General features: G+C 40.8%; 1 protein-coding gene across 2 annotated transcripts in view; it reads right to left on the minus strand.

Moving 5' to 3' along the window:
* Positions 1 to 2,375: 2,375 nt before the first annotated feature.
* SHC4 (SHC adaptor protein 4) overlaps positions 2,376 to 13,104 on the minus strand; it is a 28,724-nt gene continuing 17,995 nt past the window's right edge. Inside the window, exons 6-12 of one of the 2 annotated variants that reach the window (XM_010391147.3) lie at positions 12,266 to 12,317; positions 11,128 to 11,254; positions 8,960 to 9,137; positions 7,589 to 7,649; positions 6,035 to 6,214; positions 4,292 to 4,545; positions 2,376 to 3,602 (exon numbers count right to left, since the gene is read on the minus strand). In XM_010391147.3, coding sequence (XP_010389449.2) covers positions 3,447 to 3,602; positions 4,292 to 4,545; positions 6,035 to 6,214; positions 7,589 to 7,649; positions 8,960 to 9,137; positions 11,128 to 11,254; positions 12,266 to 12,317 — 1,008 coding nt within the window. In that variant the 3' untranslated portion in view covers positions 2,376 to 3,446. The remainder of the gene's footprint in view (positions 3,603 to 4,291; positions 4,546 to 6,034; positions 6,215 to 7,588; positions 7,650 to 8,959; positions 9,138 to 11,127; positions 11,255 to 12,265; positions 12,318 to 13,104) is intronic. The other variant, XM_010391148.3, reaches the window with a different exon arrangement.

The raw sequence follows: 13,104 nt of genomic DNA on the forward strand, positions 1-13,104 counted from the left end.
CAGCCGCGCTGACTGACAGCCCTGAACACCAACCGGCAACAGAGCCCGCCCAGCCGCGCGGAAGGGTGGGCGGGCAGGCCCGCCCCCGCTGATTGTTTGAAAGCAGGCGCGCATGTTCGCGGGAACGCGTCTGGCGAGCTGATTGGCCAAGCAGGCGACCAATGGCAGTGTGAGCTCTGTGGGGGGCGGGGCCTCCGCCGGCGGGCAGCGGCGCCATCTCACAGCGGGACGTGGCGGTTGCCTGGCAACGCGCGGCCGCGGGGTGACGTCATGTGCCCGCGAGCTGCGCCTCACGGCAGTGTCACGATAGCCCTGAGGGCTGCGCGGGCGCCTCTCCTGTCCGAGCACCTTCCCCAGGCAGCCTTCCCTCGGGTGCCCGGGCACCCGCTCTGTTTCGAGAGCTCATTCTCTTTAAAAAATTGAGACCTCCTCAGAAGGCACAGGTTTATTGCCGGAGTCGTGGGCAGGGAGCCGTTCTGACGGAGAGTTGGTTCCGTTTATAACAGCCCCAGCTGGCGCCCGGGGAAAGGACCCCGGGGCAGAGACGTTTGGGTCATTCGTTACAGCATTTTTATTGATGGGAGCAAACAGTTCATATGTTTCAGTAAAATTTATAGAAGTTTGAAAAGGAACGAACACGCTGTGTCTAGTAAATGTGACACTATAGGCGAAATCAGCCATTTTCCCAGAGGATTCTAGTAACCATCCGACAGAGATTAACCAATTCTCAGCATTTGCACAGGCATTAAATGACTCAAACAAGAACAAAAAAGGGTTTAAATGTGTCTGACAATTCATATTGAGTTTCTCAGGAACAATATTTTGAAAACTTTGCAAAATTCAGACAACTATTTTTAGCATGATTATTTCTAAGGCTTCCACAGGGGAGCTGACAGTGTACTTTTACGTGAGACATCTGGGCCGCAGAGCAGCATTAATAGCTTAAATGAAGGCTTGTAAATGCTAGAAACCAAAAACTGAGAATAAATGTAGTTTATTCTAGGAAAATGCATGGATGTGTTGTGTTTGATTTTTATCTGTAATTAGTTGGATTATCTGCTTTCTCTCACATCAAAAGATTTTGATACACTTCTGTATTGCCCTAGCACCCAATTATCTCTCTTTCCTTCCTTTTTCCTTCACAGTTCTGCTTCAGCCACTAAAAATATGCAGGACCATCAGAACAAAGATTCAGGTCTTTTAAACTTTTTACATTAGTGCTACTTGAAGAGGGAGACACAGACTGCGCTATACTGTGTTCCAAACATCACACACTGGCTCTGGCTGCTCTTATTCACTGGTAAAGTGAAAACTGATGAAGTGAAAAAAAGTCCCTGAGTCAGCATCTTGACTGGCAAAGTGAAAAAACTTTGATCTCGTACTATCACAGCTCCAAATGCTGTTATTTAAGTCCTGAGTAACTTGGATTTGTACTATAAATAGAGGTGGAGTTTGCACATTTTCCTTCTATGACCTGTCATAAAACTCAGCTTTGATGCAAAAACGAAACCAGCAGGTCTTTCTCTCCCCTACAGAAGTTGCTGGGTTTGCTTCATTGCTTGCTCCATAAAGTCTTATCAAGGACATTTGGAAGTTTGACAAGATGTGAGAATAGAAAGGATATTATGCAGGGGGTTAATGTCCCAGTTACAGTTTCTTGCCAGCTGTCCTTGCTGTGGCACAGAGCTTGAGCATGAAGGAGGCCTCTTGCTGGAGGCCTTCACAGGTAGAGCACCTTGCATAGGATAGAATGGGCATAAGTTTGAGTTGCTAGTCTGAAGGCTTAGGATATCAAAAATGCTAGACTATTAGCAAGGAAATCAACTACTAATGTTTTAAAGCTTCTCACTGCTTCAGTATATGTAATTATTTTAATCATGTTATTATCAAAGAATGAAATGTATTTTTATGGCTATGAGCTGAGGATAAAAATAAAGATATTTTCTAGTAGGCTCTAAGTGTGGCTCTTTACATTATATTTTCCCCTCCAAGGAAGCTTGTCTTCCATAATTTTATCCGTATATGACCTCTCCTCTTGTGTTCTAGAGGAAAGAGCTCATACTACAGTGTCCCATTTACCATGAACACTGGCAAAAAAACAGAATATATTTTTTTACAGTCAAGATTTCCAGCAACTGCTGAACTCCACAACAATTGTCTGCCTTAGGAACTGAGCCGGTGGGCTGGGAGAGAGACAGAGAGAATTATGTCTGCTCATGCCAGAGGACATTGCTTATCTTAAAGGCACAATTTCCATCAGGCCATCATCTGGACTACCAGCTCATTCCCCAAATCTCCCCCGCCTTTCTTCAGTTACTTATTAAATCGCTGTTTCTTCAAAAGGAAGCCCAATAAATCACTGTTCACTCTGAATATAGGATTGTTCGTATGTAGAGTATTTATTGTGGCAAAACAATTAATAGATTTCTTTTAAAAGACTTTTTTCCATGTTTAGGAACAAACGGACTCTATGTGAAGAGGGGAAAACTATCTTGTTTTGGAAAGAACACTGAATAAGGACACATGCAAAGTTCAAACATCTTTTAAATAGTTTTCTCCCCAAATGTATCATTAGTTTTGTTCAGCTTTTCTAGTTTGTAAACAACTATGTAATCAATGAAAATATATTTAGCCTACCTTTAAAAAGATGTTTCCAGTATTAATTGATAATAATAGTAAAATCATATGCAGGACAAAAATATCAAGATCTAGCATGCTTGTCCCTTAACAAGTTCTATTCCAAAATTATATTACATATATTAATTTCAACTTTGTAAATGTTCATAATCTCAAATCTTTTGAGTAGTCAGACAGTGACAAAAAAATGATTAAGAAACTGGACAACCTTTCTGTATTGTGAATGCTATTCATTTCAAACATTACTTGCTAGTAAAGTGCTGTTACAAGCAAAATGAAATTGTTAGTGTCTATCGAAAGAAGACGACATTTTAGTAATATTCAAATTGTACTTGTTTTTTGGCAAATAGTTAAAAGCTTAGACATGTTTGTTTAACCACCCAAAACTAATTCAGTATAAATAATATTGGTTTCAATAATTCTATGCTAAAAGGCACATACTAATGTTCCAGCAGTTCTTTCAAGTGAGCTTTTGCATGTAGAGTTTTAATTGTGCTTTTAAATAGTTACTGATTCAGTATGACCTTGAAAGTGACATTTGTGCATGTCTAAAATACCTTCTCACAAATGAATCTCACACTCTGAAGGTGTAGTTTTGTAAAGATTAAGATTATATGTATCTATATAACTATGCTTGTTGATCTCTATAGATCTACATAGATATACACATATACATATATTCATACATACACACACAAAAGGGCTTCTTCTGGAACAGCAGCAGAAAGTGCAGTCTATATTTTTTTGACTTGTCTTCATAATAGAAAGTTCAGGTATGAATTGTCTTGGGCTTTGTGAGATCCAAGGGATTATTTGTGATACTGCATGTGTCCCGTATTACTCTCTTTCCTTACAGGCTGCTTCAAGCTCACTTCACTTCCAGAAGAGATGATTGGCAAATTATTTTCCATGTGATACTGAATAAGATGACCCACACTATCAAATATATGGTCTTTGGTTCTCACCTAGTGGAAGAAGCAAAAGAATATATTTATGGTTAGATTGTGTTTATAACTGGTTGAACACGAGCCTAACACAATAAAGTCAAAAGGCACTTAAGCCACTGAACTCACATGAGCAGGACGATTAGGCTGTAGACAGCAATTCAGACCTATCCTCTGACCCACCATTAGCTCACATGAAAAGTAGAGGAAAAGTTAAAGAGACTGTATGTCAAACTGGGCTAATTCTGCAAAGGGGAATGAAATAACCTTTTTTTTCTCCGCAGAACATAGTTTTCCCTAAAGCCTGTGGAGGATTACTTCTCTGATTTACTCTCTCCTCAGAGATGTCACTCAAGACTACTCTTCTAATCCTAAGAAGAAGAAAGTAGAATTAAAGTGACAACAAACCTTTTCTGTATCCAGAAATTAATAATTTAAGGATAGGGTTATTTTTTTCTAGCACTAACGATTAGAAAGATGTGTTAAGTGTCTACACTAATTATCAGCACCTGGACTAGCAGTATTTAAGTCCCTAAGTGGTCCTTCCATGTACTTACAAGTTTTTGAACTTTCAAACCTACTGCAACCACTGGCTATATTTAAACTAAACTGGATGGTATCAAATCAATTCCACTTCATGGAACACATCCATGCATTTTGATTGAAATATCTGAGCAGCACTGAAATTTCATTATATGAAATATTCATACCTTGCCCTCAGGATCCACCAAGAGTAGATGCTTTGCCTGCCCTCCCTGAAGTCCACTGAGGACATACTGACCAGGTGACGTTGTGCTCTCTCGTACCAGAAAATCCCCGTCATTGACTAAGAGGCTCTCTGCTGCTTTCCTGTTCAATTTGCCATGGTAACAATCTTCATTCTTTAGCTGTTGCTTTATTTGTGGCAGAACACAGGGACCAGCTGTGTTGCTTGTGGCACTCTGCTGAACAGCTTCCGGTAACTCTAAAATTAAATGAAAGGGAATGTATTGGACACTTCACCTAGAACTTCATCCTAAAAGGATGCAAGACAATGTTTTTAATAGTTTTCCAAAAATTCAAACGATTCAGTCTTGAAGCTGTGATCAAGCCAACCTTACAGACTGTAAGAATATGCACGCAAGAAGTCTCTCGACCCTCCAGTGCATTAGGCAAAATTATCACACCACCTCTTCCCCTACCTTAGATGGGAAAGCCTTTGGTCGCTAGGCAACAGGGATCAGAAACAGGAATTTTTCTGACGCTGTACTGGTTTGGGGTTATATTTCTTTGATTGTATGAAAAAGTCAAATCTTCCTTGTAAAAACAAGATTTTTGTTGGCTTTTTAGCTTTCTTTTTTTTTTTTTTTCTCTTAAGATCTTGTTTTTCCTTCTTCCTTAACAAGCTCTGAAGAGATTGTCACAGATCATTGGGAGAGTCATGTTGAGTGGCTCCAGCTATGTGCAGGAATGTAAGACAACATAGCCAACATAGCCAGAAGGGAAGGATTACAGCATGATGCATTTGCTGTGAAAGAACGAACAATTACCAAATGTACTAAAAAAACTGGGTGGCTTGGGATATAGCCAGTCAGACTGCAGATGATTCACAGGCAGGGTTCTTCTAAGGAAAATAAGAGGATACCACTTCTTCAATGGAATTGTGCAACCTAAGGCTCCTCAGGATATAGGCAGTTCTTTTTAGAGCATGATGCAGCCCCAAGTTGGAAATGTCTCAATGGTCACAGATTTCTTTATTGTATTTCCTTTATTGTCCAGTCCTTTTTCCACTTTCTTGTGTGGAGCCAACTCTGACAGAGAAAACACTCAGTGGGAAACCATAAAAGGCAAAGCTGATAAAGTGTATTCAGTAATGAGGACAATCAGTAGCAACCATATAATCATTTAATGGATATCCACCACTTTGAGTCCATAAATCAAGTTTTAATTTGACATACATTTAATCGATACCACAGATCAAACAGTTTGATTTAGAAATTATTGGATGAGATTCAATGGTCACTTGTGGAAGAACTGAGAAAAGACAATCATAATAATCTCTCTGTAATCTTGCATGCTACTGCCTGTGAAGCAAAGGCATCTGAGGTCATTTCCACCTTAGTGTGCTTAAGACCTTGAGCATATAGGAGAACCCCTTCTCCTTGAGGCAAGGTGCAGTCCCAAGCTTGTATCATTCTAAAGACTTGCTTTTTAATCCCTGTGGCGCTCTATTCATTGTCGTAAATCAACTACAGAAGATGAAAGGTTACTCTACTTGTTTACCATCACTACTTTTACTCCTTAATCCCCTTTCTCTTGAATTTAACAAGCAAAAAGAACAACCATGATAGATCTCTTCCTCCCAGCTTTTCTATATTTCTTATGGGAAACCCAAATCTTTCTCCATGCAGAGAGATGAGAAGCCCCCCTCCTTCCAGCACTTAGACAGGTATGGCATTGCAATGGGAACCTACTGGCCTGGCGCAGCGGGCTCCCAGTGATCTGTGCTGTTGCTGGACCTCGGGCTGCACAGGCTGCAGACTGCAGGGACTGGGTGTTGATGTAACACGGATCATCAAAGAGATCTGCTTTGTGGGCAGGTTTCAATGAGGTTGCCTCTTTTATTGTCTTCTGTGATCTCTCATCACAATTACCTGCAATTAGTATATAGTATGCACAGATTTCCTTCTTTTAGCTCAGCTTTAAGTAACTGTAAAAGCTGAAATAGGAATGATGTTCTTCTTTATATCCCACTAAAGTAATTCAGAAGGAAAAGAAAAATGCAAATGAACTTCTTTTTCCTTATGGCTAGAAGGCACAAGGTCCAAAATTAATCAGAATGAAGTTTTCAGAAATGTTCTGCACTAGTTCAATGCTGCTTCAATCAATGTCAGCAGTGAACCCCCCCACAGATTGGAAAGACATTAATACATATGACTCTACAGAAACACAAACCATATACATTATTTGTTGCAAAACCCTTTCCTTCCCCTCTGCACCACAAAAAGAGCTTGTGGGAAGCTGAGCAATTCTCTCTCTTGCTATTCTGGTGGAGAAGGGAAATATGAAGGAGATTGGCGCTTTGAGGCTCTGCCTGGAGAGCCAAAGCCACATCTGTCAGGTTAGGATCCAAGCCTAGGAATAGGCTAACAGAATATCCCCTGCAGGGTAAGAAAATAATAGCACTTCAGCTAGCCAAATAGCAGGCATATTTTTGCTCTTCAGCAAACGTTTTATTCATAGATCTATCTATTCATTCATTCTTTTATTTGTTCACCCTCTCTTTGTAGAAACCATTTGATTCTCCTTTCCTTGAATTGGAAATAACACAAGAAACTGAAGTATCCCCTGCAGACAGTGTAATGGACTGCTTCAGAGCCGTGCAGGTGGGAATTCAGAAAGGACCTCATTGTGCAGAGAAAGAGAGGAGCTGAGGAAATGTGCTCAGGGCATCAGCTGTGGCAAAGGAAGTCCAGAAAGGGATGGAGGCTGATGATCTCCTGGGGTCCCTGAGAGCAGGTTTTGCTAAAGGCAAATTGATCCTGGACACAAAGCTGCCTAAGGCAGGGGAAGGGCACAGTCACACTGAGAAGCCAGGGATGCTGGAACCAAGGGACCAGGTTCTGTAGGAACAACCCGATGCTGATACTTTGGGTCTCACTGAGCATTTGTAGGAGAGGGCATATATTCAGAGACTGATAAGTAATGAAGTTTCTTCCTTTTTCAAATGGTATGAAGAAAGGGAATAAAACAACAAAGAGTATAAAAGAGAATTAAAAAAAACAAAGAGCTACTGTACAGTATCATGAGAAGTAAAATGAGTAAGTCTGCCAGCAGACATGAAGATAGATCAGTGGCCTTTAGAAAAGCTGTAAGGCTTTTTTGTCTGCACTTCATCTAGGGAACTAAAAATGACCCACTAAGTAGAACACTTTTCACCATTGTATCGAAAGCCAAGGGGCAGCTCTTCCAGGCAGCCTCTTCTGGCTAATTCTGCATATGCATGAGAAGGAAAAGAGAATACATACCCACAGTTTTGTTTTCTTCTGGACAATTTTCATATATATTGATGAACGTTGGGCTGCCTGTCTGCAGAAAAATTTTAAAATTGGTCACATAAGGCAGTCCCTTAGAAAACTCAGGTAATTTCAATACATCCGTGCCTCACTTAAGAGACATACAGATAATTAAGCATGTTCTTCACCAAAAAATTCCCATCTCCTCGAATAATATTTCACACTGATACTCTTCTTTCTGCAGGATGTCACATCTGGACTCCAACCTCATATAACTGCCCAGTTGTGTATCTAAGGTTTAGTATATACACAGTATAACTCCTGGGTAAGAAAGCTCAGATTTTCTTATAAATGTCCCTCATGATAAAAGCAACTACAGGTATCATGGTTTGAAAGTGAAATGGTCACTAAATTGTCTGGGTGGCACTGAAAGAGAAAGGAAAACCAAAAAGTAACACCCCATGGGAAAAAGGCATTTGCATTTACATGCAGGGTAACTCCTTGCAACAGTTCTGGCAAGTGTCAGGTGCAAACTCAGGATACAGTACAACATTTTTAGAATTAGAGAACTGTTGGGGAGGTGGAGACCTGATATATGGAGTATGGTTCACATTAGCAAAAAATGGAGCAGTAGCAGAGGAACACGCAGCAGCCTGGGAGCAGTTGCCACCAAACACGAATAACACTTGGGAGCAGCAAGTTTTTAGGCAGAACCAACTGGATCCCAGCAGGCACATCTGAGTGTGCTCCCTCTGAGCAAAGTGGTGGTGCCTTCTTTCCTGTGTGGGGAAAGGATGTGTTCCCAAGGACTTGCATAGCAGGCTTTGAAATCTGTGCAGCCAGTCTAAACTTGGCTTGTTCTACTCCCTGATATGTTTTAATTTCCCACTATCCCAGATAAGAGCCACAGATATCTTTTGCTGATTTAACAGAGCTTCTTGAAACAATCCAAGAGTAATGAATATTGTATATATATTGCAATCAGTCAATGTTGTGTGTATAAGTTTTAGAGCATAATGCACAGGGTGAAATATTTATTAGATCACAGAATCAGGAGCCAGGAGGTCCCAGATTTTGCAGATGTTCTCTCCAACAAGCCATTTAAGTTGGTATCTATTTTCTTCTCAGAGCTAATGAGTGAACAAGGGAATATTACTTGGTCTCCTAAAAGTACTCTAAGGACAAACCAGTTAATATTCAGAAAGTGCTTTGGGATTCAATTATGTACTAAGCATCATTAAATCTAGCCTAAAAAAAACCTTTTCCCAGGATAATCAGGACCTGGTTCTGATGTTAATGCCATGCTTTAACACCACAGAAACATTTTATTATTCATTCCCATAATAGGCAGCGAATATTTATCCCAGAAGATGATGTACTTACTGAGCAATACTGCTTTTTGCACTGGATAGGACACTTAGCCCTTTGGTCTGTCTGCACTTTCATTCGCATGTCTAACACTCCACCGGTGGGAGGCTCCTTCCCTGGAATTTCGTTGTAATATTCATGATCCTCCCTCTCCCGTGAATTCCCAGCTGATCCATTAGCATTTGCTGCCTCGCTGAAAAAAATATGGGGGGGGGGAAGAAGATTCTGATGTAATCAATTGCTTTCTAGTGTAGGCAAACATCCCCAGTGCCTGCACATCGCACAATACACAGATCTGCCATACGGAGGCTGTAAAGGGCTTTGGGCTGGAACTTTCAGAGCTGTTTATTTTTCCAGTTACTTCTTCCTGGATTAAAAATAGAGTCATGGCAGTTTGGGGTAAAGGGAAGTACAGTCATTTCATTAGCACCAGGCAGCCCAGACATATTTTCAAGTCAAAGAAAAGGTAAGAGGCAACTACTGAAACTTTAAGAATTCCAAAGCATTGTTCATTAAGGTATCCAAAATGTGACCATAAAACTAATTCTTGTGTCTTCTTGACTCAACTCTATAAATCTAGAGATTGCTGGGGGGGGGCAGCCAGACTTCAAGAGAAAAATTAAAACCTCATGGCATTTAGTCAGACAAGCCTGCAACTGTTTTAGAAAATCAAATATTGCTACAAAAAACAAAAAACAACAAAAAAAAAGTAGCTGTCCTCAGTGGCATGTACCATTTTAATAACCACAATCAATGTTCTGGTTCAGCTTGAAGGGAACACTGAATGACATGAAGAAGAACACACTATGGGTTTTTTTGAGTGAAACCAGAATGAGATAGTTTAAATGTACAGCTGATACACTACAAAACAACTAGGTGCTTCCTGTACTGTCTCCGGTCCCAAAATAAAAAAACTCATCTCAAATCTTACTTCTCTGATTAACAAGAGTATAATTGGATAAAAGGCCATGAGCAGGAAAGAGATAACGTTCAAGTAGCTGATTATGTGATATGCAGTGCAAGTATTTGATTATGTGATTCATAGTAGTTTGGAAGGGAGTGACTCATTCACACAGCAATATCCGACTTCTCTGCCCAAGGACCATCCTCCGAGGCTGGCTGTGGGATATGCTCAAGGAGGAAATCTAATTACCCTCTTCCATTTCTCCCTGCCCCTATGCTACTTGTGACATAACCTAGCAGCGTTTCTTAGGAAAGAAAGGCTTTTCCTCTGGTTATTTTCCCCAGGGAAAACAGACCAGTTTTAGCAGTGGAATGGCAAGAACCACCATATACATTGGAATAAATATAAACTGGAATTGGAGTTGCATTTATGTAATGAAACCAGCTGTGTTCCAGAGATACTGCCTGCACAGAACTCCTGTGCTCAGGGTGCAGGTAAGCAGTGCCACGGCTTTACCTACTCATAGGAAGTATCAGGCAATCAAATTTGGTGTTACAGTAAAAAGAAGCCTGAGGAAAATAGGCATGGCTAATCTGTGAGGGGAGCCATAAATTAGAGCAAGAATTGTGTCCCCAGTGCAATGGAAAAAGGGTAATTGAAATGGGGAATTGTGGTCCAGAAACTAATCTAGGCCCTGTATTTTGGGCAATGTGCAGAGGACAGGGCTTCACACTTTAAAATGCCAAGTGGTGGCTGTGTTTATTTCAGTACATGAGGCTGATGTAAGTCACACCAGGTGAAAACTGAGGCTGCTGCCAGGACATGAGCAGAATAGCAGAAAGGTGAATTAAAATGGCTTTTTTTGCCACCACACACTTTCTACAGCTGCAGCAAGCTTACACTTGGCACAGGTCAGGACTGAGCTCAGTCTCTGTGCGTGTGTGTGCTATTTATAGAGCTGAACTTACTTGAGCAGAGTAATTTGAACATTTGTTCAACTTGCATGACTTAAAATAAGGATGCTTTATCTAAGGAACAATACAGCTTAATTCTGTGTTCTGCACCTGTACAAATGTCACAGAAATCAATGAAGATTACTGGAATAAGCTAATTTTGGTATCTTATACACTGCATATACAGGCATATATTACAATTATCCTATGTCCAGAAAGCATACTCAAAGCATCTTACTTATGGATCACTCTTCATAGTGTATTGTTGTCCTGAAAAGTACTAAAGAGAAGGAAACTACCGGTTAAGTGACTGAGAATATGCTGACCTTTCATTTGATGTAACCAGGCTGGATGGGTTCTTCAGGTACTGTCTGAACCGGAGCTCAAAAGCCTGCCCTATGGTGTTGATCACCTCCTGTGCCATCCCATTGGGACATTCCAGGATGTGGCATGCTGCAAGGAGACATCTTATTTTAGTTAAGTAAATGCAGTTTATACCAGAAAGTAGAGACTCAAGCTGTATTGCTGATAGCAGAAAAGCTAGGCATGAAAATACGCATGTAGATAGCTTTAGGACATTATACAGACTGGGATGGTTCATGTGTTAAGGAAATTGCTCTAGGTTTTTTTTAAGCATAGTATCTTCTTATACCTCAATAAAATAAACTCTCCATTTATGCTTCTTGCATCTCCTTTTCTCCCCATGCCTGACAGTAAGCACAAGTAGGGGAGAAACTACCAATGTGCAGTTTTCATGTGAAGCAGCAAGACAAAACAAGTATGGGCAGCTCTGGCATCCTGGGGCTGAGGGGTGGCAGACCACACTGTGAGGCTGCAACCCAGATTCTCCAGAAAACATCCTGCTTGTATGAGCCACCACAGCACCTTAGAGTGAGCTTTCCTGAGAGCTGCCACCACCAACTCCATAGACATTGGCAGTGTTGAGAACAGTCTGAGAACAGGCTGGCATGAAAGAAGCAGCCAAATGCCAGTCTTTGTTGTACTGCCCATAAATAATGAGTGATGGAAAGGGATTTTATCTCCTGGGCTAGGCTCCAGAGGGGAAAAGGTCTTGTACACCTGAGTACATGCCCCACTCTGCCTTCCAGCAACACACCCACAAGTCTGGGTTAGATGAGGAGGCTCATTCACTACCCTTCCCTCACTTGAAAGTTGTCTTGGAGCAGAGCAGCTGCCCACCTTTTCTTTTCCTACCCCTTCATGGAGCCAGCAGCTAGTACAGCTTTAGTCTGACCTGCAGTCTCACTTTGTTGCACAAAGAACATGGCATTTAAAGTCACAGCCTGCACACTATTACCCCTACCCATACAGCAAAGCCAGAAATTGTACAGAGTATTGAGCTGTTCAGTAGCTTTCTTATTTTAAAACTCAAACAATTCCTTGTTACATACAAATAAAGCAATCATATAAACACATGTAAGAATTGGAAAATTGTTTCAATACCTCTCTGGTTAACAGGGTCTTTTGCTACATATGCCACGTAATCTGTTGTATCCTACAGGAAAGAAGACAACGAATGTCTTGAACATTATAATTATGAACCACCCTACCACCACAGCAAAACAATTGAGTATAGACAGATACATGTTTAGCTTTAAAATGCACACTTCTTCTAGGGAAAAACGACCAGAGGTACTAGCAAAGTGAGCTAAGGAAAATATCAGTGACACACTGGTAGCTACCAACACTTGTCCCATATTCTTTTTCTTCTAAAAAATGCACTAGACCATTTGGCATTCTTTGAGTCTCCAGTAAACCATGTATTCAATTCCAGCTCTGCAACAGGAGTAGAAACACAAGTGGTGCCTCATCAGCAGGCAATGCTGCTCCTTCCTCTGCTCCCAAGGAGCTCACAGCCTCTCCTGTGTAACACATCAGGGCTGTGTGACTGCTGGGCACAGCTTCTGGCTGGGACAGTGCTTATCAGAATCAGTGGAACATAAAATAGTGCTAACATACTGCAAAGGATGAGTCATAATGTTTCCAATTTGTAGCAAAAAGATTGAATTTTGAAGGCATCTTAGAGAAAAGGTAAACTTTCAAATTACGCGGAATAAAATGAGTATCTGATCTCAATTGCTGCTGCCCGATTTTAGTCTGGCTACAATCAGGTTAAATTACCCTGGATCTCAAAGCTGCTGCTGAGAACAGACAACCTCAGTATAATCACTTTTTTCTTTCTGATTCTCTTTCCAGCCATCACTGAAATAATCCTCTTTTTCTAGTCAAACTGAAAAAGGAACTGAAATAAAAAAATTAACATTTCTAATGATACCACAAAC

The sequence above is a fragment of the Corvus cornix genome, chromosome 10, assembly GCF_000738735.6.
Source record: "Corvus cornix cornix isolate S_Up_H32 chromosome 10, ASM73873v5, whole genome shotgun sequence".
Classification (NCBI taxonomy): domain Eukaryota; kingdom Metazoa; phylum Chordata; class Aves; order Passeriformes; family Corvidae; genus Corvus; species Corvus cornix.